Genomic DNA, 26,217 nt, shown 5'->3' with positions numbered 1-26,217 from the left:
TTTCTGGAGAGAAGGGGAGGGAAGGGGAGAGACAGAAACATCGATGTGAGAGAGACACATCGATTGGTTGCTCCCTCACATGCCCTGACCAGGGCCAGGGATCAAGCCTGCAACCCAGGTATGTGCCTTTGACTGGAATAGAACCTGGGACCCTTCAGTCAGCGGCCCAACACTCTATCACTGAGCCCAACTGGCTAGGGCTCAAATAGGTTTTCAATCCCTTGCTCCCTTTCTGATACCCTGATGATACAATGTCGGTATGCCTGAGGTTGTCCCAGAGGTCCCTTAAACTATCTTCATTTTTTAAAATTATTTTTAAAAATATATTTTTATTGATTTCAGAGAGGATGGGAGAGGGAGATAGATAGAAACATCAATGATAAGAGAGGATCACTGATTGGTTGCCTCCTATATGCCCCCTACGAGGGATCAAGCCCGCAACCCGGGCATGTGCCCTTGACCAGAATCGAACCTGAGATCCTTAGTCTGCAGGATGATTCTCTATCCATTGAGCCAAACCAGCTAGGGCAAACTACCTTCATTTTAAAAGATTTTTCTCTTTTTGCTGTTCTAATTGGGTATTTTCCACTACCTTGGGTAGTTTCCACTACCATTCACTGACTTGATCCTCTGCTTCATCTAATCTGCTGTTGATTCCCCCTAGTGCAGTGATTTTCAACCTTTTTCATCTCATGGCACATAAACTAATTACTAAAATTCTGTGGCACTCCAAAAAAATATATTTTTACCAATAAAAAAAAAGTGTAATTTTGATTCACTCACACCAGACAGCTATTGTTTGTGTTGGCTGTTGTTGTTTTCTTTTTACAATTGAAGGGAAAAGAGGTCAGTGCCCCTTACTAAATAGTCAGGTATTGCATGTTTTATTTATTTATTTATTTTTAATATATTTTATTGATTTTTAAAAAATTATTGTGGCACTGACCCGTTTGGCTCGGTGGATAGAGGGTTGGCCTGTGGACTGAAAGGTTCCCAGGTTCGATTCCGGTCAAGGGCATGTACCTTGGTTGCGGGCACATTCCCAGTAGGAGGCGTGCAGGAAGCAGCTGATCGATGTTTCTCTGTCATCTATGTTTCTAACTCTCTATCCTCTCCCTTCTTCTCTGTAAAAACTCAATAAAATATATTTTATTTATTTATTTTAATATATTTTATTGATTCTTTTTACAGAGAGGAAGGGAGAGGGAGAGAGAGCTAGAAACATCGATGAGAGAAACATCGACTAGCTACCTCCTGCACACCCCCTACTGGGGATGTGCCCACAACCAAGGTACATACCCTTGACCGGAATCGAACCCGGGACCCTTCAGTCCGCAGGCCAACGCTCTATCCACTGAGCCAAACCGGCTAGGGCTCAATAAAATATATTTTTTTATTTATTTATTTAAATATATTTTATTGATTTTTTTACAGAGAGGAAGGGAGAGACACAGTCAGAAACATCGATGAGAGAGAAACATCAATCAGCTGCCTCCCGCACACCCCCCACTGGGGATGAGCCCACAACCAAGGTACATGCCCTTGACCGGAATCGAACCTGGGACCCTTCAGTCCACAGGCAGACGCTCTATCCACTGAGCCAAACTGGTTTCGGCAATAAAATATATTTTTAAAAAATTATTGTGGCACACTGGTTGGTTGATAATTGCTGCTCTAGTGTATTCACTTCAGCTGTTACATTCTTCATTCTAATTGGTTCTTTTGTTTTCAACCCCCTTTTAATGTTTCCAGTCTCTTTGTTAGAAGTTCTGTGTTTGTCTGTTCTTCCCCTAAGTTTACTGAGCATCCTTATAACCAGTGTTTTGAATTCTGTATTGATAGATTGCCTCCATTTCACTTAGTTCTTGTTCTGGAGTTTTGTCCTGCCCTTGCATTCGGGATGCGTCTTCATCGTCTCAGCCTGGCTGCCTCCGTGTCCATTTCTATGTATTCTGTAGATCTGCCATGTCTCCTGTTCTTGACAGAGTGGCCTTATGCAGTAGGTGTCCTGTGGGCCCAGTGGCAGTCTCCTTGGTCACCTGAACGGAGTGCTCTGGGCTGTCCTGAGTGGGTTGAGCGCGCCCTCCTGTTGTAGCTGGGCCTTGACTGCTGCTGGCATGTCAGTGGGTGGAGTTGCCCTTTAGACTGATGGACTCTGAGGACTGTTCTCAAGTACAGCTGACGAGCTGTGTGTGGGACGACCCCATGGAGCAGGAGTTACTTGCAGGGCATTGGTGTCGTCTGAAGCCAGCCACTGGGTGTGTTGGTTCTGGAGCCTCTTGAGAGGGACGCTAGCACAGACCAAGTTCAGTTGTGACTTAGGCCAGGCTTTGGGCTATTTGGTGGGATCTGCCAAGTGATCTGTGGTTGGTTGCCGCTTGTGCTGGCCTTAGAGGCCCTTGGGAGAGGTTATGCTATGAATGGAGGCTGGCTGCTACCTGTGCCGGCTTGGGACCCTTTGGAGGGCGTTACAGTGTGAGCTGAGGCCAGCGCCACTTGTCAGGTTTGTGACTGCTGAGTGGAAGCTACATTCCAAGCCTGGCCTGGCTGCCATCTATGCCAGGCTTGCAGCTACCTGATGGGAGTTAAAACTCAAATTGAGACTGATCATGACGTGTGCTGGGATTGGGGCCACTGGGCAATTGCTATGATGTGCGCTAGGCTGGCCACTGCTTGTTTGGGATTTGGGGGACTTTGCGAAGTCTACAGCACAAGCCTTAGGGCAGCCATCACTCGTGTGAGGTGTGTGGATTCAGGGGGGACTCTGCAGCATGAACTGAGGCAGGCTGCTTGTGTGGAAAAGCCGCTAGCAGCAGCTCAGGCTGGGTGAGCGAGTTAGTGGGGAAAGGTCTGAGTGTTATGGGAGGGGGTGACGGTAGCCAGGTTAACGGAGAACACAGATTTGGTGCCTGCCTGGGCCTGTGAGTGGGGTTGGGGAGGCTCAACAAAGAAGCAATGGTGTCTGCCGACACTTTTGTCTCGTCGCCCCACTCCCTGCCCCTGGAGTCCTTGCCGGGAACTAATCAACTCAGTTCTATCCCGTAGTCCCCGGTGCTTTTTGAACTGTTGCCCCTGTGCTGGGGCTGAGTGAGTTTGTGAGCAATGACTGTTCTCAAGCCCTGTAAGAGCAGTGCCTCAGTTCCTAGCAGTCTCTTCGTCTCTCCCGGAGGCAATCCCTGCTGGTTTCACAGCCAGATGTAAAAACACTGGTGCCCGCTGCGAGGGGGCACCCAATTATTATTATTTTTGTTAATCCTCACCAGAGGATATTTTTCCAATGACTTTTAGAAAGTGGGAGGGAGGGGAGAAGGGAGGGGAGAGAGAAACATCAATGTGATAGAGACACATCGATTGGTTGCCTCCCACACAGGCCAGGGATAGAACGTGCAATCCAGGTACGTGCCTTTGACCAAGAATCAAACCTGCGACACTTCGGTGCATGGGCCAGTGCTCTAACCACTGAGAACACTGGCTGAGGCCCTCCCAATTATTTTTAAAAAAAATATATTTTATTGATTTTTTTACAGAGAGGAAGGAAGAGGGATAGAGAGCCAGAAACATCGATGAGAGAGAAACATTGACCAGCTGCCTCCTGCACACCCCCCACCGGGGATGTGCCCGCAACCAATGCACATGCCCTTGACTGGAATCGAACCTGGGACCCCTCAGTCCGCAGACCGACGCTCCATCCACTGAGCCAAACCGGTTTTGGCCCTCCCAATTCTTAATTGCTACACACAAGTGTGGAACCTGCCCATTCCTCAGCTCCGCCCTCCCTACCAGTCTCAGCATGGCTTCTTTATAGTCTTAGTTATAGTTTTGTTCAACTGGTCTGCAGGTGGTTCTCAAGAATGGCTGTTCTGTAATTTAGTTACAACTTTGATGTGGTCGTGGGAGGTGAGTAGTGTTTTCCTATTCTGCCATCTTGATCAGAAGTTTGACCAGTTTTTGCCTCATTTATTTTTAAAATCCTCATTCAAGGACATTTTCATTGATTTTTAGAGCGAGGGGAGGGAGGAGAGAAGCATGGATAGGCTGCCTCTTGCACGTCCCCACTGGGGATTGACTCTGTGACCTTTTGGTACACAGGACAAAGCTCCTACCAACGGAGCCACACCAGCCAGGGCCAGTTTTTGCCTTTTAAATCGAGGTTGGAGGTGAAGGTGGCGCATCTGTGGCCCTTGCCGAGAGGTGTGATCTCTGCTGCACCTTGTGCTGTGATGATGGTGCGGTGGAGTGGCAGAGCTTGGCTCTGCACACGTAAACTAGGGTTTAGTTGAGCCCCTCCTCCTGATGGAAGGTCCTGGTGCCTGTGTGGCTTTGTTCTTGAAAGCACCTAAAAGCTACATAAAGATGCACGCATGTGTCACATGGGGCAAGGGGAAGCTTCTGTGTGTCCAGAGATGCCCTCCCGTGTCCTGGTGCCTGGCACCCACTGTTCCGCATCCTTGGAGACGCCCAGGGATTTGGTAGCGGTGAGACTAGGCTGGCTGGAAAAATCCCCTTCCCTCTACTGACACCGCAGGGCCGTGTCCAACTGTCCAGTGTGGCAGGAGGCCCTGGACGATCATCTCTTGGGCTGTGGTGACCTGGGGTTGGCTGTGCTCACCAGAGTGAAGCTGGGCCGTCATTGGACGCGGACCCTCCCTGTGGTGTGCAGCCTTCAGAACGTCTCTCCTGAGGCGGAGAAGCCAAGGATGGCTGATTCTTTCCCCGAACATCGTCAGGGCCCACAGTCCCTCTTCGATGGTTATTTGTTCAGAGAACAGTTATTCTTCACGCTCATGCAGACCCCAATCTGAAACTGTCTGACTGCAGGCCCGCCGGGGGTGTGGACAGGTGAGAGCCTTGCTCTGCTGCCTACAGGTGAGACTTTGGACAGGACCCCAAATGCTCCCAGCCCACTGCTGCTCTGGCAAGTGGGGCACACAGTGTCCAGGCCTCCGGTTGGCACAGGTGAGCGAAAGGTACAGAGAGGCCTCTGTTGATCCAACATGGTGATTCCAATTAGGAAGGACCTGCTTCACGGCCACACGGTTTCTTTTCCTGTTTGCTCGTGAAGACACGGTCAGAAGTTAGGCTCAGGTCAGGCTCCCAGTGCCCCCACAGCCGGGAGACCAAGGCACCTCTGATTTGGGTTTCACTTATTTTTGTTTGCCTGTGATTTTTTTTTTTAAAATCACCCTACTACAACCTGGCTTTAGAAAACTAAGCAGTCACCACCTGGGTCAAAAGAGCAGGTCGGCCGTGCGCGCTCACCCCCACCAGGGCCACCTGTGTGACTGCTGGGTGTGGCGGGGTCTGCCCGACGTGTTCAGGGAGTTGCCGTGCCCGGGCCTCGGAGCAGGCTCACGCTGCCTCCCTCAGATCTCGTTGCCTTTGTTCCTACAGAAACGCTGTGCCTAAAACCCCGTGTCCTGGGGGACACAGCCCACCTGTTTCCAGCAGAGAAGGGGAGGGCAGCCAGCCTCCTACTGTTGTCACTCCTGGCCCTGCCCCTCAAGCCCTGCCAGGCGGGCACCAGCACCAGACAGCCAGTCTATGCAGTTCCTTTTTAACTCTTATTTATTTAAATACAAAAGGACATTTCATTTCTTCCCAGTTAGTCTGGAAGGTGGCCTCCTGGGGAAATTGTAAGAAAACAGTCAACTTGAGGTCAAAGGACAGCAGGACTACTCTTCCCCGAGCATCCGGAGTCTGGCCTGATCCCAAGGGGGACGTGCTGGCGCTAGGAAAGCTGCGACCCCCCACCTTGTGCTGATGCCTCTCCTGGTAAGACAAGCAGCAGCGGGCTCAGACCCACACTCTGTGTTCAGAAGAGCGGGGCAGGGGGGTGTGGTGGTGGTGTTGGGGAAGATGGGGAACTGGCGGGGGGTCAGGGGGGAGAGACAGTACCGCTCAACCTCCTGGCCCCCTGGACTTTGTCCCAGGGCCTCAGCCACCCTGGGAACCCCTCTGAGGAGGGCAACATCAGCCAGGCAGAAAACCAACAGTGCCCCCTAGAAAACCAATAATGCACCAGATCTCACAGGGCGCCGCCCTTTTAGTAGAGATGAAAGCCGCCCTCGATGGGGCTGCTGGTCACAGCTCACTGCGTGACGCCTTGGCCACGATCACCAGCTTGGACAGCTCAGCCTTGAACGCCCCCGGCCTGTGGGACACTGCAAAATAAGAAATGCACGGTAGTGCCCTTGAGACTGCCCAGATGCTCTTGGGTCAGGGTAGGGGCCAGTGGGGTCTGGCAGAGCAGGGGAGCAGTCCCCAAAGCTAACCGCATGTGGAAAGAACCCCAGCCCTGAAAGTCTTATGGGTGAGAGACAGAAAAAACGTGAAGAGGTTGGTGGGCCTTTCCTGAGGGCAGTGGGAGTCCACAGGGAAGTTCAAGATGGGGAAAATCATGGTCATTTTTGCCACACTGAAAATGAATGGCTGTATCACCTCCTGCTCACACTGGCAAACTTGTTCAAGGACCATCTGATGCTTTTACAGCAGGGCCAGGGAATCTGCAAACGCCATCCGCCTCACCTAGCCAGACCCTGACTCCCTGTGCAATGCTACTGTGTGCCCTGGGGCTCAGGGTCTGCCCAAAACCTAACATCCTCTGTCCTTGGTCTACTCTGTATGGTCCCCATGTCCTCAAGGGCCTGCAAACAGGGCTCCATCCAGACTCAGGCGCTTCCTCCCTAAAGCACTGCCCATGCCATCTTCTTCCCAGGGTTTCATGCCTAGTGACATCCATAGCCACATGGGTTCCTTCACCTCATCTTTCCCCTGAAACCCAGGACCCTCAGGGCTTCCCCTCTTGGCTAGCTCCCATGTCCATTGTCCTAACCACTCACTTGTCCACCCTTGCTCTGGAACACCAAGCCCCAACTTCAGAGCTCCCCACCCCTTTCTGTTCAGCATCTGCCCTTTGTGGCTAAACATGGCTCAGAGGACTGGGGTGGGTGGCTTTCAGGAGCTCAGGAGGTCCCAATCTTTTGTTTTGTTTTGTTAATCCTCATCTGAGAGAGTGAGAGGGGGGAAGACACAGAGAGAGAGAAAAAGATCGATTGGCTGCCTCCTGCATATGCCCCAACTGGGACCGAGGATGCAACCTGCAACCCAGGTACTTGCCCTTGATCAGGAATCAAACCTGTGAGCCTTTGGTGTGCAGGCCAACGCTCTACCCACTGAGAACACCGGCCAGGGCTGGAGGTCCCAATCTTGAAGCTGTTCCTGGTCAAAGAGCCCAGGACAGCCAGGCCATAGGGAGATCATAGCGCTCCCATGGACCACGAGCTATCCATCAGGGATTGGCAGTGTGGCCCGCCACTCTTGAGCTAAGGGCATTTTAACAAAAATCTGAAGAAAATGGTATTCTGTGACATGGGAAAGTGACATGGCATTCACATTTCCAAGTTCATAAAGTATGAAAGTTTTGTTAGAACTTAGCCACATCTATTCACTGACACGTGGTGTGCCCTTTGCCTGATGGGGGCAGGTTGAGCAGTTGCAACAGAGGCCATCGGTCCCACAAAACTGAAAATATTTACTATGGGGCCCTTTACAGGAACAGTGTGCGGATGCCTGGCCCGTAGTCCGGATGTGCCCTGCCACTGTCCTCCCTCACCGCTTGGCCCCCTGATGGCCCTCTGTTGTCACCACTCCCCCGCCTCCCCCGGTATCTGGGTTCCATGTCCACAATCCACTCTTACACACCTGCTGTTTTGGTCACTTCAAATTCCTCATCTTTCAGGGTAACGTCACTCTCTTTTTCAAACGCAGCTTTAGACTGAAAGGGAAAAAATGGAAACTTCCCTAATCAGGAAACACGATTTGGTTTGCTTTCCCAAGAGGCAGACTAAAACCCTGTGCATTTACTGAAGAGCTGGGTGACACTTTTCTGAGCACATAAGAGAATCCAGGAGAAGTGGCTGGCTAATCTACTTAAGAGATTGTCAACTGGCTTAAAACTTCGTGCTTTCACTGCAAATCCTAGTAAGAAGGTATTTAATTCAATTTTTTTTCTTAATTTATGGAAATGGGACAAGCACAGCAGTCTCTTGAATGTAATTTTTAAAAATTAGAATTGTGCTCTCAAATGAGCTAAAATAGAGTTTTAAAGGGACCCTGGAGAGTCATTAGTTCAAAGTGTGACTGTCTGATGTGTCACCGTGGAGCAGCCATGTCTGCAGTTACGCAATGACTGTCGCTAGGTGCTGTGTGAAGTGTTCTGTGCATGTGATAAAAGCCCATCCTGAGAGGGTTCTTCTCCTTGATGACCTGGGCGGCCCCGACTCAGTTACCGGGAGTGATCTTCAGAACAGAGTGTGGCTTCCCTAAGGAAATCACACCCGGGACGGCAGAGCCAGCCCTGCCTCCAGCCTGCCTGGCCTCTGGACTCCAGGGCTGCTTGGTCAGTCCCCGTGGCAGAAGCCAATTCCTGGCAAACAATCTCTACCTGGCTGCCCGTCTCCTACTGGTTGTGCTTCTTGGTTGAACCTGAATGATGAAAGTGGTAGGAACACAGTAGGCTCTGCAGTGTGGCCAGCCTCTGGAAAGGGCTGTGGGGGTCAGGAGTGCGCAGAAGGCACTGCCCAGCCCGTGAACCACAGGTCTCTGGGGCCAAGGGATATGACACCCCACACACATACCAGTGAGCCACACACCTGCCTCAGGGCCACTGCCACCCTTGCTGTCCCTCTTCATGTCTCAGAGCTGAGCATCCAGGCCACCCTGCCCTCTAGCTTCCTGCTGGCTTTTCCAATGGGGGCACCAGCAGGAGACGGGCAGGCAGCAGGAGAGTGATGCCCAGCGTCCACTTCCTGTCCCACCTGCCTGCCGTCTCTGGAGGTCAGCAGGGTCCTGCTTTGGGTACCACCACCGCCTCTTTCCCTGCGCCCCCAAACCTGGGGTCGGCAGTGTCCCATGTTCTTCAAGTTATTTTCACCTCCTCCTCCTGCAGGGGACACCTCAGGCAACCACCCCAAAGTGCACAGCTGATACTCACATAGGCCATGCCGTACTCGATCTCGGCACCCCGCACCTCTGCCTTGAACTGTGTGAAGTACAGGTAGGACTTGCCCTGGGGCCTGCAGAGAAAGGTCAGGCGAGGGATCAGCCCAGGGTCGCGTGTTTCCAAGCACTGCTGACTGGGAAGTGTGGACGGGGCCCCTCAACATCATTCCCTTTCCTTTTCCAGAACGTTCTTCTGGCTGGTTTACTGACAAGCCTCTGTCCCCTTCTGAAGGCAAGCTGTTCTAGGGCAGGGACCCTCATGCTCATTCACCAAATGCTTATCGAGTGCCAACGACATCAGGTATGTCATGGGGGCCGCAGCATCCTGGAGGGTGAGAAATATAGGAGTGAACTAGGAAGGGGAGGGAGAGGGCTGGCCCAGGCAGAGGAAATGGTTGCTACAAAGAGCCCTCAGAGGGTGCAAGTGGGGCATTTGATAAACATGAGGTCAGTCTGGCCAGAGCAGAGAGAGGAGCCAAGGGAGGAGGTCTGGTGCCCTAGCCAGTTTGGCTCAGTGGATAGAGTGTCAGCCCGCGGATTAAAGGGTTCCAGGTTCGATTCCGGTCAAGGGCACGTACCTCAGTTGCAGGTCCGATCCCTGGCCCTGGTCAGGGCATGTATGGGAGGCAACTGATCGATGTGATCTCTGACATCAATGTTTCTCTCTCCGTCTCTCCCCTTCTCTAAAAATCTATAGAAAAATATCGGGTGAGGATGAACACACACAAGAAAAGAGAGGAGGACTGGTGCCAACAAGGGGATGATGATGTCTGCAGTGTGAAGAGCTCCAACTGGCCATGTGTGAAAAGCAGGCGTAACGGGGTGGGGAATAGAGAAGGCAGCAGGGAGGCCAGGGAGAGGGTGTTAGGGATGGGTGTGGGGGGAGGAGATGGTGGGATGGGGGTGTGAGGGGAGGAGGTGGTAGGGATAAAGAGGTGGCATCCAGGGAGTCTCCCAGATTCTCAAAACCTCTGCATGGATAGAGGGTCAGTCCATGTCTGAAATCTGGAGGCTGGGGCCCATTTAGGCTGGACCTTGGCTGAGCAGGTGGCCCCATGGTGAGCAGGTGTCGGGCTCAGTGAGTCCTTGGGCCTTCATGGCCTGGGTCTGTGCCCCTGAGGGCTGGTGGCTCAGATTCCCTGTGAGAGGCAGCGGTCTGCACACGGTTAATGCAACCCTGTAACGAGCCTTCCCCATAATGAGGGCATCCCAGGCTCCTTCCTTGTGATACTTCTGAGAACCCCACCCCCACCCCACCCCCATTTTTATGTTAATTAAATGGAGTAAATGGTCACTTAGATGCCTTTTCCTGGAGCACCCATGTAGGAACAAATGACTAGTTTACACATACTGTACAATTCACCCTTTTAAAGTGTGTAACTCAAAAAGCAGGTCCAAGATGGCGGTGTAGGTGGACACAGAGCTCGTCCCTCCTAAGAGCACATGAAATACTTAGCGCGCTTCCTCCTGAGAGACAACTGTGGCTCAGGCAGGGTCTGACCTGATGAGGGTGCTGGGCTCCTGGCCCCTAGGGCAGACAGTGCAGCAGAAAGGCAAGAATCTTCCCAATAGCACTTAGTAAGTACCGGCTGCTTGCTTAGCACTGAGACTGTGAGATCACACTGCAAGTGTGACTAAAACGCGCTGTGTCGCCCTAGCTGGGTGGCTCAGTTGGCTGGAGCATCATCCTGTACACCAAAAAAAGGTTGTCGGTTCAATCCCCGAATGGGGCACGTACGGGAGGCAAATGATCAATGTTCCCCTCTCTCTCTCCTCTAAAAATCAATAACACATATCATTGGGTGAGGATTAAAAAAGAATGCATTAAGCCTGGCCAGTGTTGCTCAGTGGTTGAGCATTGACCCATATGCCAAGAGGTCCCTGGTTCCAGTCCTGGTCAGGGCACATGCCCGGGTTGCAGGCACGGTCCCCATTAGGGAGCATACAGGAGGCAGCTGACTGATGATACATCCATGTTTCTATCTGTCCCTCTCTTTTCCTCTCTCTAAAAATCAATAAAAACATTTAAAAATGCATTAAAAAAGTGTTGTGTCTTTATTGTATATGTCCAACTTAAAAATGCGCCACTTTCACCGAAACCGGTTTGGCTCAGTGGATAGAGCGTCGGCCTGCGGACTCAAGGGTCCCAGGTTCGATTCCGGTCAAGGGCATGTACCTTGGTTGCGGGCACATCCCCAGTGGGGGGTGTGCAGAAGGCAGCTGATTGATGTTTCTCTCTCATCGATGTTTCTGGCTCTCTATCCCTCTCCCTTCCTCTCTGTTAAAAATCAATAAAATATATTTTTTTAAAAATGTGCCACTTCCTTTCATTAATGGCAAGTCCCTGCTCTCCCACTGTGTCCAATTTGTTCATCTGTCCTGTGTGGACCCTGGTCTACTGAGGGTGAAGCCACAGCTTGGCCTTTCTGTCGGGCACACAATAAATGTTTGAGAACTTGGCTCTGCTTGAGGTGACACATTTGGGGCAGAAGGGACACAATTCCATGATGTCCCATCCTCCTCCTCCCCACCCAGGGCTATGCACTCCCTTTCTCCCATCCCTTCTCTGGCTTACCACTCGCTCAAGCTGGGCACCAGCAGTGGGGTAACAAGACATCAGTCCCTGGCAGGGAGATTGAGCCCATGAACTATGAGTGTGACTGAGGGTGACAGTGGCAGGTGAGCATCTGGGGAGCCTGATCCCCCTCTCTGGTGCTGTGGCTACTGCCTAGACCAGTGATGGCGAACCTATGACACGCGTGTCAGCACTGACACGCGTAGCCATTTCTGATGACACGCGGCCGCTAAGGCGGCCGCATGCCGAGGATGAAACATTTGCAAAATAATGTTTTTTCCTCAAAGTGACACACTACCCGAGTTATGCTCAGTTTTTTGGCGAAGTTTGACACACCAAGCTCAAAAGGTTGCCCATCACTGGCCTAGACTGCAGTTCCTCAATCCCTATAACCTCCTCTTGGCCTCAGTATCAGTGCGCTTCCCTGGGGAACCCTCCGGTCCCTGCCAACAAATGTCTCACTCTGGAGGGGGATGCTGACAATAGGGGAGCCCGTGCATGTGGGGAGGGGCAAGAAGATACATCAAAATCTCTCTGCTTTCTGCTCAATTTTGCTGTGAACCTAAAACTGCTCTAAAAAAAGTCTACAAGAAAAACAAAAAAGAAGGTAAGACAGTACATTCATGCCTGCTGGCAGAAGCATAAAGAAGTCCTCCCTCTGTGGCACTCCCTGTGTGCCCCTCCAGGGGTGCAGACCCTATTGGTGTGTCTGCCCCTCTCTTTCCCTGCTGCCCAGAGCAGCAGTGCACTCACCCCCAGCAGCCTGAGCCAAGGCAACTCGGCCCAGGAGACCCACTGCTGGGACCCACAGCTCACCTCCAGATGGTGCAGGTGAAGTGCTGCTGGTCCTCGCTGATCCCCAGGCTCATCTGCCACTTCTGGGGAGAGGAGAAGACGTGGGTCAGTCCAGAACACACAGCCTGGCGGGCGCAGGGTGGCTCTGAGAGCTGCCCGACTACTTCCAGCTCTGCAAAGTGAGTGAGCCTTTCCTGGACCCCCCGCCGGAGCCGGGCTTCCAGGTGCCCCACGCTCTGCTCAGGGCAGTGAAACTATACGTGATACAATTGTGGATACACACCATTATACATTTGATCAAACCCACAAAATGCACACCAAGAGTAAGCCCTAACGTCAACTATGAACTTGGGGTGACAGTGATGTGTCAATGTAGGTTCACTACTCTGGTGGGGGATGCTGACAATAGGGGAGCCTGTGCATGTGGGAAGGGGCAAGAAGATATATCAAAATCTCTATGCTTTCTGCTCAATTTTGCTGTGAACCTAAAACTGCCCTGAAAAATAATGTCTATTAAGAAAAAAAAAAGAAAGAAAAGACAATACATTCATGCCTGCTTGCAGAGGCATAGTTCTCAGAAAAGACACAAGATTTTAATAATTGTGGATACCTGTAGGATGTGGGCAGGAACTAGACTAGAAGACACTGTCAATCTTTTATATGTTTTTCTTTTTGGATGATGTGAATGTATTAGCTATATAAAAATTAAAATTTTAGCCTGGCCAGAGTGGCTCAGTGGTTGAGCATCAACCTATGAACCAGGTGGTCAGGTTCGATTCCGTCGGGCACATGCCTGGGTTGCAGGCTCGATCCCCAGTGTGGGGTGTGCAAGAGGCAGCCGATCAATGATTCTCTCTTATCACTTATGTTTCTATCTCTCTCTTTCCCTCTCCCTTCCTCTCGGAAATCAGTAAAAGTATACACTGAGTGGCCAGATTATTCTGATCTCTGAACGCATAATAATCTGGCCACTCAGTGTATATCCTATATAGTAAAAGGCTAATATGAAATTGTCTGCTCCACCAGAAGTTTGACCCGCAGGCAGGCTGGCCAACTGCCCATGTCCCCTCCCTCTGGCCAGGCTGGCCGGACCCCACCCATGCATGAATTCATGCACCAGGCCTCTAATACACACACACACACACACACACACACACACACACACACACACACACTGAGTGGCCAGATTATTATGCGTTCAGAGATCATAATAATCTGGCCACTCAGTGTATATTTTGAAAAATTTAAAATTTAAACTGGTTCCAAAACACCCCACTACCTGTGTATTCTAATTTTTATGGCCTCTGGAAACCTGGCCAAAAGGAAATGGAAAACGCACTCTTATGTTCCAGGCTGCCTAAGGCACTTACTTTCATAGTGTTAGTAAAATGAGTTTACAGTCCCTCCCAAGAGTAATAATGGACTCAGATTACTGGTACTCCCCATTTAACATCAAAGCTTTTTCATTAATGGGAACAAGGCCATTTTTAGGTTAATTAAATGGGAGTAAATGGTCACTTAGATGCCTTTTGCCTGGAGCACCCATGTAGGAACAAATGACTAGTTTACACATACTGTACAATTCACCCTTTTAAAGTGTGTAATTCAAAAAGCAGGTCCAAGCCGAAACCGGTTTGGTTTAGTGGATAGAGCGTCGGCCCGCGGACTCAAAGGTCCCGGGTTCGATTCCGGTCAAGGGCATGTACCTTGGTTGCGGGCACATCCCCAGTAGGGGGTGTGCAAGAGGCAGCTGATCGATGTTTCTCTCTCATCGATGTTTCTAACTCTCTATCCCTCTCTCTTCCTCTCTGTAAAAAATCAATAAAATATATTAAAAAAAAAAAAAAACAGGTCCAAGATGGCGGTGTAGGTGGACAGAGCTCGTCCCTCCTAAGAGCACATAAAATACTTAGCGTACTTCCTCCTGAGAGACAACTGTGAGCCAATTATACAGCTTCTGCACAACCAAGGTATAGAAACCACACAGAGAAGGCTGAGAAAGCTCTCTGCAAGCTGAGAAGCACAGAACCAGAGGAACCAGTGAGCGCCATCCTATATAATAAAAGGGTAATATACAAATTGAGATTCTCAAAACCTCACGGCAGAGCGACCACTGAACCAGTCACTGTGAGACGCACTGACCATTTCTTGGTCCCTTTCCCCAGCTAGCAGGCTCCGATCGCCTGATGGCCACCCGCGGTGGGGGCGGGGAGGGGACAGCAGACCTCTCAGTCCCCCCATTCTTCCCCCCCCCCCACCCCCGCTGGCCGTAAGGCACCTATCTCCTGATGAGGTGGGTGGTAGTAGGGGAGGGGGTGGGGACGGGGGGCGGGGCCGGCTTCATGCAGCTGGGGAAGATGGCCCTGATCGCAGACCAGGCCTAGGGACTATACCACGCACAGATTTCATGCACCAGGCCTCTAGTTATTTATGTTTTCCCTCTCCATCCAGGTTCTCTGGCCAAACTGTAGGGTGTTGTAGCAGGTTCTCAGCCAGTTCCAGCTAGCTCCAGCAGGAAGAGGAGGGTGCCATAGCATGCATACAAGAGGCCCCTCCACCCTGAGATTGACCCAGCAGGTATGACAGGGTGTCCCACTGGGCTGTGTGTGCACGTGGAGCCCCCTTCCCCGGGGAAAGCGCAAAGCTAGCAAAATATTGTAGTACCTGCCTATAGGGCTACCCTGGCCAGAGAAAGTACAGAGATAGTGAAGCGCTACTGTGTGCTCACATGGGGCTTCTCCACCCAATGAAAATTCGGAGTTAACAAAATGCTGTGGTAACCACACAGGACTGCCCCATGCGGAGTGAGTGGGGCAGTGCTGTGTATGTGGGTGTGCCCCACCCAGAGAAGGTGCAGAACTAGCAATGTGCGGCTGCGTACTCACACAAGGCTGCCTCATGAAGATGTGGTACGTATACACTATGGAATATTACTCAGCACTAGAAAGGAATGAAATCTTGCCACTTGCAACAATAAGGATGGACCTAGAGTGTAATTGTGCTAAGTGAAATAAGTCAGAAAGAGAAAGACAAATACCATATGGTTTCACTTATATGTGCAATCTAAAAACAAAACAGAAACAGACCCATAGACATAGAGAACGAGCTGATGGTTACCAAAGGGGAGGGGATGAGGTACATGGGGGGGGGGGGGGGAGGAAGTCTGGATATGGTGGGGCTGCTCCTTTGCTCTCTCACAAGCAAAATCAAGGTGAAGGCCAGACCGTATTCCCATTGGAGTTTGGGGTCTTCTTCCAACTCTACTGGTGGTGGCAGAATCAGTTCTTTGTGATTGTAGGACTGAAGCCCTTGTGTCCTTGCTGCCAGCAGAGGCCGCTCTCACCGTCTAAAGCAGCAGTCGCTGACCGATGGTCCGCGAGGTCCGAAAGGTTGGCGACTGCTGGTCTAAAGGCCACGGGCACCTCTTGTGCAATGCGCCCTTCTGGTGCTTAGAATCTATTTCACTTCCTCTTCTGCCATCAGATGGAGAAAATGGCCAGCAAGGAAAGGGGGACCTCAGTCCTACATTGTGAGGAACTGAATTCTGACAACAAATCAAGCCTGGAAGATGAAAGGCCAGACTGCCTGACACCTTGATTTTAGCTTATGAAGCACCCACCTGAGCCCCAGGACTTCTGACCTCCAGAACTGAGGGATGATAAATGGGTGTTGTTTTAAGCTGCTAAGTTTATGGTGATTTGTTAGTCAGCACAGAAAACAAATGCAACACCTCTAATAGAGCCTCTTGAGAATGGCAGATTCACAGCTCATGTCCCTCCTTCTGTCCCGACATTCGTTCACTCTGTGGAATTATGAGTGGAACTACCCCACTATTTAACATGAGCACTCTCGCGTTTATTGGTTACAAAGAATTCAATGAGTGTAAGTTAACCCACCCATGACAACCCCATTATCCTGGGAGAGCATCTCTGTATGACAACAGGTACTGTTATACTAAATTACATAGAATTTTGTACAACTCACCTCATTGGTCCCTCCTTGAGAAGCATAGGTGAATATACAAGTATATTTGTCCTAGAAAATGGAATAGAAAAGAAGGCTTGGTAGGATGTAATCCTTAGTTCTTAAGGGGCAGGATCTTGGGATGTCTAAGAAGATCCTGTTTTTGAAAATCTACATTAAAGGGGAAGGAGGCAGAGGCAGATACCTCTGGTGGGTGTCCCTGGAAGCCAGCCCTGCAAGGCCTCCCAGTGACTGACAACCCAGAATTCCCCTTCCTGCCTCCCTACTAGTGAGCGCCTGGGTCAAGACAAACAACCCATGTGGCTTCTTGGGAATAAAGAACGGGAAGGAGGCGGTCACACCCCCTCTAACACCCACCCCTCTAGGAGCTAGGGCTTTGGGACACCCGCAGGCCCCCTCTGGAAGCTGAAACACCTGGGGACCCGTATCTGCGCTGCTGTGGCTCTTGGACAGGTGCAAACCTCTCTGAGCCTCTGTTCGTTCATCTGCAAAATAGGCCTAACATAAAGCATTCGGCACAGTACCAGGCTGTAGGTTAGCATTCAACAAACAGCTGCCATCGATACTATCACAGACATGGAGGAGGAGGATGAAAGAAGCAGCGACTTCTCCAACAGGTTGGGGACAAGGCTGGGCTAGACGTAGGCCTGCGGCCTCAGGAAAGGAGGGCCTGGCCTCACCCTTCAGTGATACGAAAGATGGGGGACCTTGTGCAATGGCAGGAAGAGCAACGTCTGTCCACTTCCTAGTCATAGCTGCAAGGGGACCGACCTTCTGCGGGACCTGGAGCCGCCGAAGGCTCCAACTCCCCTCTCCCCACCTGTGTCCGCCCTGCCTCCAATGGCTGGGAACTCGCCTGGGTCTGGGGGATAGGGCTGCTTGCGCACGCTGGGCATGTGAGAGGAGGCAGGGACCGAGGACAGTGACCCAGCTCCCTCAAAGTCGCCAGTCCCCCCAAGTCCGCACTCATATTGAGGCTCCACCCCCGAAGTCTGAGCCTTCTCCTCAGGCAGCAACCCCGCCCCAGAACCCGTCCCCGCGGGCACTTCGCTCAAGCCTCCGGCTCAGCGGCGGCAGTTACCCCGGGGCCCACGTTCTGGGAGAAGGTGTGCACGACGCCGCCGGGCTGCACGTCAAACGCCACCGTCGTGGGCTCGGACACCGCTTCTGCTGGCCTCAGCGCCACGGCCGCCAGGAGCAGCGCAGCCCACAAGCTCGCCCCGTCGCCGCCGTTCCTCCTTCCGCTGGGCGCCGCCATCTTGAGATCGGGCCCGCTGGGCCTGGACGTCGGACGGGGCGCGGCGAGGGACACGTTGGGCGTCCCCCGGAGGCCACGTCAGCGGCGGCGCGATCACGTGACGAGGAGCGCCCTGGCCCGCCCTGACCGCCATCTTGGGGCGGGGCTTGGGAGTACGGGAGAGTCCGCGCGGTGAGTGGCGGTTGTCCCTAACTAAACTCAGCTTCTCCAGTTAGTGAATGTACAAGGAATGCGGGAAAGGAAAGATAGCCACTAAAATTTAAAAGAATGAACGTAAGCTGTGTGAGGGAAATGGAGGATGACCACTGGGAAAATACCTCATAATTGTTTCAGCCAAGATCCTAAAAATTGGTGGTGGAAAGTTATGATGAGAAACAGGATATTTGCATAATCTTAAAGTATTCCCCCCCAAGATACTTATTAATTACAATGAGAAAAAGAGTAATTTTACAGTAGACACACCACCTTAGCCCAATGATCAAAGTTAACATCACCAAAAATGAGACGGTTACGTCATGGAGCCACCCCACAGGATGCGCCTCTGGAATTCCTGCCCCAAATGCTGGATCTCAATCTAATTATAAGCAAACATCAGGCAAACCTTAGTTGAGGGATGTTTTACAAGATAACCAGCGGTACTCTTCAGAAATGTCATGAAAGACAGCTGAGGAGCCATCACAGAAGAAGGAGATCAATGCCAAAACCGGTTTGGCTCGGTGGATAGAGCGTCGGTCTGTGGACTGAAGGGTCCTGGGTTCAATTCCGGTCAAGGGCATGTACCTTGGTTGCGGGCACATCCCCGGGGGATGTGCAGGAGGCAGCTGGTCGATGTTTCTCTCTCATCGATGTTTCTAGCTGTCTATCCCTCTCCCTTCCTCTCTGTAGAAAATCAATAAAATATATTTTGAAAAAAAAAAAAAAAAAAAAAAAAAAGGAGATCAAGACCTCGGAGCTGCAACGAGGGTCCTGGCTTGGATGCTTGTCTTGATTCCCGCTGCTTCCCAACAATATCACAGACTGCGGGGCGAAAAGCACATTTCCTCTCACACTTCGGGAGGCGGGCAAGGGCAAGGTCAAGGCTTTGGCAGCTTTGCACGTCTGAGGGCCCACTCCTGGTTCGCAGACGGCTCTCTCCTGCCTGTCCTCACAGCGGGAAGGGGTGCCCCCGTTCTCTGGGGTCTCTTGTGTAAGGACACTGATCCCATTCATGGGGCTCCACCCTCATGACCTAATCAACCCCCAACTTCCCCGTCCAATACTATCACGTTGGAGGTCATGTTTCAACTCGAATTTGGGGAGACATAAGCATAACAGTCCTGGACCAGAAAAATGACTTTACAGGGAGAAATGTTGAAATTCAAATAAGGTCTGTATATGTCTATGTATATGATAGGATTGTGTTGATGTTAATTTCCTGGCTTCAATACCTGGCTTGTGCCATGTTAACATTAGGGGAAGATGAGCAAGGGACATTAGAGAATTCTATTTCAAAATAAAAAATCTAAGAGAAAATAATCCTTACCTCAGGAGTTGCCAGGAGGACTGATGGGAGGGACCACAGGTAAAAACTCTAAATTCTCGGTGCTACTAGCATTAGATGCCAATGAAGAAATCCCAGATTTTCAAGTACAGAAGGAATCATTTTGTGTCTGTGTATGGTGGGGGTGGGGGGGATGGGGTGAGGTGGTGGTGGGGGGGAACTGGTCACAAATTGCTTAGGATTTCAAGAAACCCCCGATGGCCAGGAGTGTCCAGAATTAAGCCTCTTTTCCTAGTTTTTCCTGACTTGAAAGAACAGAATGAAGAAAAAAAAATGTCACAGGTAACCCTTAAGCTGGGCTGTATTACACTCAAATCTCTACTGCAGCCCCTCCTCCCCCCATCCCTCCCGGAGGATGAAGGTCAGTTTCCGGAGGTCAGGAGGCTCCTATAGAAAGCTGACTGCTCCGCAGATAACCTTGACTTCAGAATTCACGCTCCTTGGCAGTGGCAGCCTGTCCTAAATAGTGATACCTGCTTATGTTGAGAAATTTCCTCCTAGATTCATTGGAAATTGGTTCCATACATTGGTTCTGCTGTCCTGTTTTTTTGGTGTTTTACACAGCATGGTTCCATTCATGTCTTTCCTATTCTCACCTGCGTCTGACCTTCAGCCTGTCACTGTGAAGAATTTAATTAGTGGCCAAGAGCTGTTGTTAACAACACCTTGTATTTCAATTATGAGCTGATTGGGTATCCTACTAAAGAGGGGTAGAGTGTGTGTGTGTGTGTGTGTGTGTGTGTGTGTGTGTGTGTGTGTTTATAAAGACTGAGCCCCAAGACTCTTTCCTTTTTGCCTCAAAACACACATACACAACACACACACTAAAGGAGTTTAAAGAAAAAGCCATCATTCCAAAGGTCCAGCTTTCTAGCCATGACATGAAACCTAGCAGTTCTAAAAGAAACAACTGATGACTCAGATATCACAGACTTCTGTCAGGACACCATAAACTGGGTAGGTGTGGATATAAAGGGATCAGGCGAAGGGGCTCCGTGGTGATGAATAAACAATTCTGTTTTGATTGTGGTGGTAGTTACAGGAATCTGCTCAGGTGACAAAGTGGAACGGAACTACACACACACACACACACACACACACACACACACACATACAAATGAGTACATGTGAAAGATGTTAAAATGTAAGGTTTAGTCTAGTTAATTGCATTGTACTGTCAATTCCCTGGTTTGACAATGTACTATGGTTAAGATGTAAGATGTAATCTGGGTGATGAGTACATGGGACTCTGTGCTATTTTTGCAATTTCCTATATATTATTTGTTTAAAATGTTTTTTTTTTTTTTATATTTTATTGATTTTTTACAGAGAGGAAGAGAGAGGGATAGAGAGTTAGAAACATCGATGAGAGAGAAACATCGATCAGCTGCCTCTTGCACACCCCCTACTGGGGATGTGCCCGCAACCAAGGTACATGCCCTTGACCGGATCGAACCTGCGACCCTTGAGTCCACAGGTCGATGCTCTATCCACTGAGCCAAACCGGTTTCGGCGAAAATGGTTTTTTTTTAAATTAATTTCAGAGAAAGGGAGAGGGAGAAAGGGATAGAAACATCAATGATGAGAATTACTGATCGGCTGCCTCCTGCACATCCCTGACTGGGGATTGAGCCTGCAACCCAGGTATGTGCCCTATTGAGGAATCAAACCGTGACCTCCTTGTTCATAGATTGATGCTCAGCCACCAAGCCACACTGGCTGGGCTGTGTCTAGTTATTTTTGAAAAATACCATAAACATGTTTGAAAAGAAAATGACAAACCAGGAAAATATCTGCAATTGATATGACAGGGTTTTATGTCTACCACATATGGGTTCTTGCCAATTAGGGAAGAGATGAGCAGTTATACTGGGAAAGGAATCAAGCACGTGCACAGGTAACCTCAAATAGCATCAGGGATCCTCCTGCTCATGGAATCCCCATCAGGTGGAGGAAACGGTGGCCACGTATCAACAGGAAGAAACAGACATCTCTAACCTGCCACCTCGAGATACTGAGACCTTCTGTCAGACTTGTCCTTTTGTAGCTGCCTACCATTCATTCCCCCTTCCTGTTGGCACCTCACTTGTTTCCAGACCTCATTATCAGGGCAGGAATGTGACTAACTGAAGTCTGGCCATCAGATGCTGTCTCGTGACAATCTGAATGTTGACTGGGTGAGGCAGGGGTAGGAGGTTATGATGAAGAGTTCCTGCTTTGACATGATTGAGGGTTGCCAGCTGCCAAGTCTCCTGGGGCAACCCCAGAGTCCTCTTTCTCACTAGTTTCTATCATTCTGTGACTTATGACTGGTTTCCTCTCCATTTTATTTCACAGTGGGTTAAGTAAAGACATCTTGTTCCTGAGATGATTTTAGCCATCTTACCCGTAAAACATTTTGAAGTCAGCAACATAGTTCAATTTTCAACCTGTATGACAATGAACTAATTTTCTTCATATGTAGTGTCTACAAATCAATGAGGTTGATAAAAAGGGGGCAAATTATTACTAGTAAATTAGTGTCTTTAAAACATGAAAATATTCCCACACATAAAAAATTTTTTAGTTCAAGTTACAGTGAGATGCCATGTTTTACCTCTTAAGATTCAAGATAAAAATGTTTGAAAACACGTAATACTGGTGAAGGAGTGGAGAAACTGACACTCTTCTTCCTCTTGGCAAAGTGCACACTGAGGCGTTCTCTTTGGAAGGCAAGTTGGCAGTATTCTTCAAAAATTAAAAATGAATATGCCTTTTATAAACCTAGGAATTTACCCAATAAATTCAAACATATGCCCAAAATATGTACAAAGCTATTGGTTACGGTATCATTTATACCAGGAGTTGTTCAATTACAGCCTGTGGGTTGAATCTGGCTACATGCCTGGTTTTGTAAATAAAGTTTTATTGGCACACAGCTATACCTACACTTTACATATCATTGGTGGCTGCTTTTGAACTACAAGGGTGAAGTTGAGTAGTTGGAACACTGACTATCTGGTCTATAAAGCCCAAAATATTTACTACCTGGCTCTTTACAGAGGAGGCCAGCTGACCCTTACACTGATTAATATAAAAAGTCCAGAATAACTTTTATTATTCCTTGATAGGTTCCTAGCAAAATAACTTATAGACCATTCACAAAGCTGAATAGAATGCAGCTATTAAAAATAGAGACTTGGGACGAAGGGCATCTTTCCTCCCTATAGCCTTTTGTACTTATTTTTTAAGCAATTAAAAATAAAGGCAGAGCTTCCCAAAGGATGGAGAGGATGACTGCACTCGGCAAGGCCATTCTGCTGTCAGAAACTCAAACACCCTGCGTGCCACATCCACAGGCACCGTCTCCCCCTGGATCTCTCTGCTGTCGGCACAAACATGAAGGGGGGGTTTCCTGATGCCTGAAACACGGGCTCACGTCTCTGGACAAGCACAGTGCAAAAGGAAGTAATGGTGGCCCACAGAGCATTCAGCCAGAAGGATGCTGTACCTTGGGTTGTGCTGTTGCCCTGGGAAAGCCTGGGGGGCTGGCTATACCGCCCTCCACATCCTATGCTGATCCTGAGTGACATATCAGGACTGTGGGGACTGTCCTCACTGGACCACTCTGAGGAGCAGGGCACCTTCCAGCCAGGGCATGGTGTCCCTCCCTCTTTTGTGCCAAGGCGTCCAGGGCTCACTACAAAGACCGCCATGCCTTTGGCTCTGCCACCTCCGAGACCCTGCACACTCCAAAAGGCCCTCATCCCCATCCCCAGGGCTTAGAAGGAAACGCAGGCAGGTGGCAACGCTTCCATCTGGAATCGTTTAATGAGCCTACTTCTTACACGCATAATTATAAAAGAATAAGAATTGACAAAAATATTTTCTTTCCTTAATATGTAGAGGTGGTTTGTTTCTGGGTTTTTTTTGTTTTGTTTTTTTGCCCGCCCCTGGCAGAACTCTTGGCAGGGAGGGAAAGGAAGGAGTAAAGATAACCCTGAGGTGGGGATGGTTCCCCTCCCAACCCCGGAATCTGGTCTGTGTGGGCCAGGCAGACACGTGGCTGGAGGGACGGGGTGGGCAGCAGCCGCTGGCCAGCAGAGACCGAAGCTGAACAAGGTCGGAGCCTGCCTAAAAGCTGGGGAAAGGCGGGCCCAGGAGGCTGCCCTGCACCGTGTGCATTGCTCATACCTGCTGGCCACCGCTCCCCACTCTGGGCTTCGAAAGAGGCGGGTGCTGGCTGGGCTGGACCCCGTTACTCAGCGGCAGACCCCAATTCTAGATTTCAGCACCCCTTGCTTTCTGTCTTTTAAATAATTATGAAAAATGTCCCCAAAAACAAAACACAAGTAGGAAATGGGGCTGGTTAGGAGAAAAGGCAACCAATCGCATGCTTCTGGGCTGGACGCGGTGGTGGGCCAGGGCGCAGGAGGCAGACCCAACGGCTCCAGTGCCCAGCGGAGTTCAGGCGTCCTGCTCCCAGACAGCGGGGAGAGGGGATGGCTTCAGGAAGTGCCCTGGGGGTGTCAGCCATATCTCTCCGTCTTGGCAACCAAGAAGCAACTGGCAAAGAACCCAGGAGCATTTTTTAAACTGATAAAAGACGTCGGGACATGAAGGCGGTGGCTCTGGGGCCTGGGCGGTCCAGCAGGGGCTGCGGCGAGGGCACTGCAGGGTGGGGGCTGCAAGGCCACTCGGTCCTCCCGCCTGGTCTCACTGGTGGTGGTGGTGGTGGTGGTGGTGGCAGCGGCGGAGAAACCACTTGTGCTCTAAGTGTGCAGCCGAGGGCCATGGCCCTCAGAGGTATTCTTGTAGAAAGTGCAGCAGCGTGACTTCATAGTGCTCGCCGGACTCAGGGCAGCGGATGCTGTGTCTCTCGTTGGGGTAGATCTGGGTGGACAGAGAAGGCAGGCTGGTGGCACCGAGCGACCCTGCTGGTCTACCCTGGCACTCTGGAGCCCCTCCCCCTTTCTGGCTCAGGGCATCACCCCTCAGGGCCTGTGCTACCACCCACTCCTGCATGGAGACAAAAGAGCGTGAGCCAAGCTCCCACCCCCAACAGAGTGTTATCTCACTTCCAGTTTCTCCTGGGGAGGCGGGTCTAAATGCTTCCCATGAGAAAATTCATTTGGCTCTCACAGCCTCATGGGTGGCAGGGGGTACTTGTGCCCATTTCACAGATGAGGAAGTGAGGCCCAAGGCTAACAGACCTGCCACCTATGATCACATAGGAGGGAACAACTATCCCAGCTACCTGGTCCTGATTTCAGGCTCAGAGGGACATTTGAGATTCCATCCTGGGCCCGCCTGACTTTTGTCCTGATCTGCAGCTGCCTCTGGCCTATTTGTGAGAAGCATGTGTGGCTGGGGGTGGGGTTGCCGAGAGGCACTCTAACAGTTCTTCACCTCCACAGAAGCTCTGCCCTTGCCTTGGCCAGGAGGCTTAGTTGGTTAGAGCGTTGTCATGTACACCAAAAGGTTGCGGGTTCAATTCCTGGTCAGGGCACATACCCAGGTTATGGGTTCGATCCCCAGATGAGATGCATAAGGGAGATAACTGATCAATGTTTCTCTTTCCCACCCTTCCTTTCTCTCTAAAATCAATAAACCTACCCTTAGGTGAGGATTAAAAAAAAACAAAAACAACTCTGCCTGCTTCCATCCTGCCAAGTTTGATAGGACAGAGCGAATGGAGGTGTCTGGGAAGCAGAAAGACATTGTGGCAGCATGTGATCAAATCTGTCCCTCTTGCCTCCAGAATTCCTCCACAACCCACTGGGCTTCTTGCTCCCCACTGTTGACCCCTTTCCTGCCAGGACAACTGACTATGGCTCATGTCCTACTGGCCCCTGTCTACAGGGCAGCCAGAGGGATGCTGGTCACATAGCAAGCAAAACAGTTAAGAGTCCTGCTCTCAGGGCTGGATACCGCTTCTCTTCCTTAGAACAAAATCCAGACAAGGCCATGCCCCCTCAACCAAGACTCACCCCCTAAATGCCAGCGGTTAGCCGCCCCCCCCGCCCCCTCCCCAAGACCCACCCCTTATTACTAAAGCACCATTCCTTTCCCAATACCCCACTTTTCACCTGAGGCCCCAGTCACCTGGGCCTGCCCTGGTCTCCAACTCCTCTCCAGCTTACTCCCCCAGCCACCCTCGTCTCCTGTCCAAGCTGCTCCATCCAACTGGTTTCCTGGGTCTGGTGTCCTCCACACACCTCCCCCACCCTGGGGCCTGGCTGACACCCCACTTAGTCTTTAGTTCCCTTAAATGCCACCGCTTTAGGGAATTTTCTGACATCCCAGCCAATACCCCACCTAGATGTTTGCAGAACCCTGGACAGTTCCTCCAAGTTTCTTGGTTTAAAACCTATGTCTGTGTGATAATTTCAGCTGCATGACCACCCTCCACCAGGCTCTGGGCTGGGGTGAGTCTAGCTGTGTTCCCAGCACTGGGGCAGCATGAACCCGGAGCGATCAACCCAGGACTGCTGCATCAAGGACAAATGGACATTGGCTACAGGGAGCCCAGGGAGAGGTAGCAAGTGCAGTGAGAGGTGCTGCCACCCGGATTGCCACTGCCCGGGAGGGACCCAAAGCATCCAGGAGCCACCCACCTGGAGCTGGTAAGGTTTTCCGGCTCGAATCAGCTGGGAGACGAGAAAGTTTGTGTGAAAAAAGTGCACGTTCTCATCCAGGAAGCCGTGCAGGATGAGCAGGCGGTTGGGCCTGGAAGACAAGGTGGGGTGAGGGTCTGAGGTGGGACCCTCCTCTCTCGCCCAGAGGCAGTCCCAGTGTCCTTCTCCAGCCCAGGGGCAGCGAGGGCGGAAGTAACAGGTAGTGGAGGGAGAGGGTTGGGGGGAGGGGAACACACTGGACTAACTGGTGGGTCAGGGAGACCTCACTTCCGGGCAAGGAGGGGAGAAGGGTGTTCTTGGCTATGCAATGGCCTGAGCTACAGGAGAGCTTTGAGGGCAGTGCTGCCCCGAGGCACTCTGGGATGGCGGAAGGTTACAGACCTGCCACACATGGCTACTGAGCACTTGAAAAGTGGCAAAAGTGGCCACATTTGATTTTAAAAAGTAA

General features: G+C 50.8%; 2 protein-coding genes and 1 long non-coding RNA gene across 4 annotated transcripts in view; 1 reads left to right on the top strand and 2 right to left on the bottom strand.

Annotated features, from left to right (window-relative positions):
- Positions 1 to 5,530: 5,530 nt before the first annotated feature.
- MYDGF (myeloid derived growth factor) lies at positions 5,531 to 17,657 on the bottom strand. The gene is made up of 6 exons (XM_008150601.3): positions 17,436 to 17,657; positions 16,355 to 16,405; positions 12,392 to 12,453; positions 8,993 to 9,074; positions 7,702 to 7,774; positions 5,531 to 6,161 (listed from the first exon to the last, which is right to left on the bottom strand). Exons 1-6 carry the CDS (start codon positions 17,610 to 17,612, stop codon positions 6,082 to 6,084), a joined length of 525 nt encoding a protein of 174 aa, XP_008148823.2. The 5' UTR covers positions 17,613 to 17,657; the 3' UTR covers positions 5,531 to 6,081.
- On the top strand, positions 7,773 to 9,912 carry LOC129149422 (uncharacterized). The gene is made up of 3 exons (XR_008556312.1): positions 7,773 to 7,988; positions 9,185 to 9,301; positions 9,698 to 9,912. It is a non-coding gene; the product is annotated as an uncharacterized LOC129149422 (long non-coding RNA).
- Positions 17,658 to 20,946: 3,289 nt separating the features above from the next.
- DPP9 (dipeptidyl peptidase 9) overlaps positions 20,947 to 26,217 on the bottom strand; it is a 38,610-nt gene continuing 33,339 nt past the window's right edge. For both annotated transcript variants that reach the window (XM_028159413.2, XM_054717490.1), the window contains exons 20-21: positions 25,749 to 25,860; positions 20,947 to 24,024 (exon numbers count right to left, since the gene is read on the bottom strand). In XM_028159413.2, coding sequence (XP_028015214.2) covers positions 23,932 to 24,024; positions 25,749 to 25,860 — 205 coding nt within the window. In that variant the 3' untranslated portion in view covers positions 20,947 to 23,931. The remainder of the gene's footprint in view (positions 24,025 to 25,748; positions 25,861 to 26,217) is intronic.

Source organism: Eptesicus fuscus, chromosome 6, assembly GCF_027574615.1.
Source record: "Eptesicus fuscus isolate TK198812 chromosome 6, DD_ASM_mEF_20220401, whole genome shotgun sequence".
Classification (NCBI taxonomy): Eukaryota; Metazoa; Chordata; class Mammalia; order Chiroptera; family Vespertilionidae; genus Eptesicus; species Eptesicus fuscus.
Note: the sequence above shows the minus strand (reverse complement) of the source record. Positions and strands in the feature narration are given on the sequence as shown.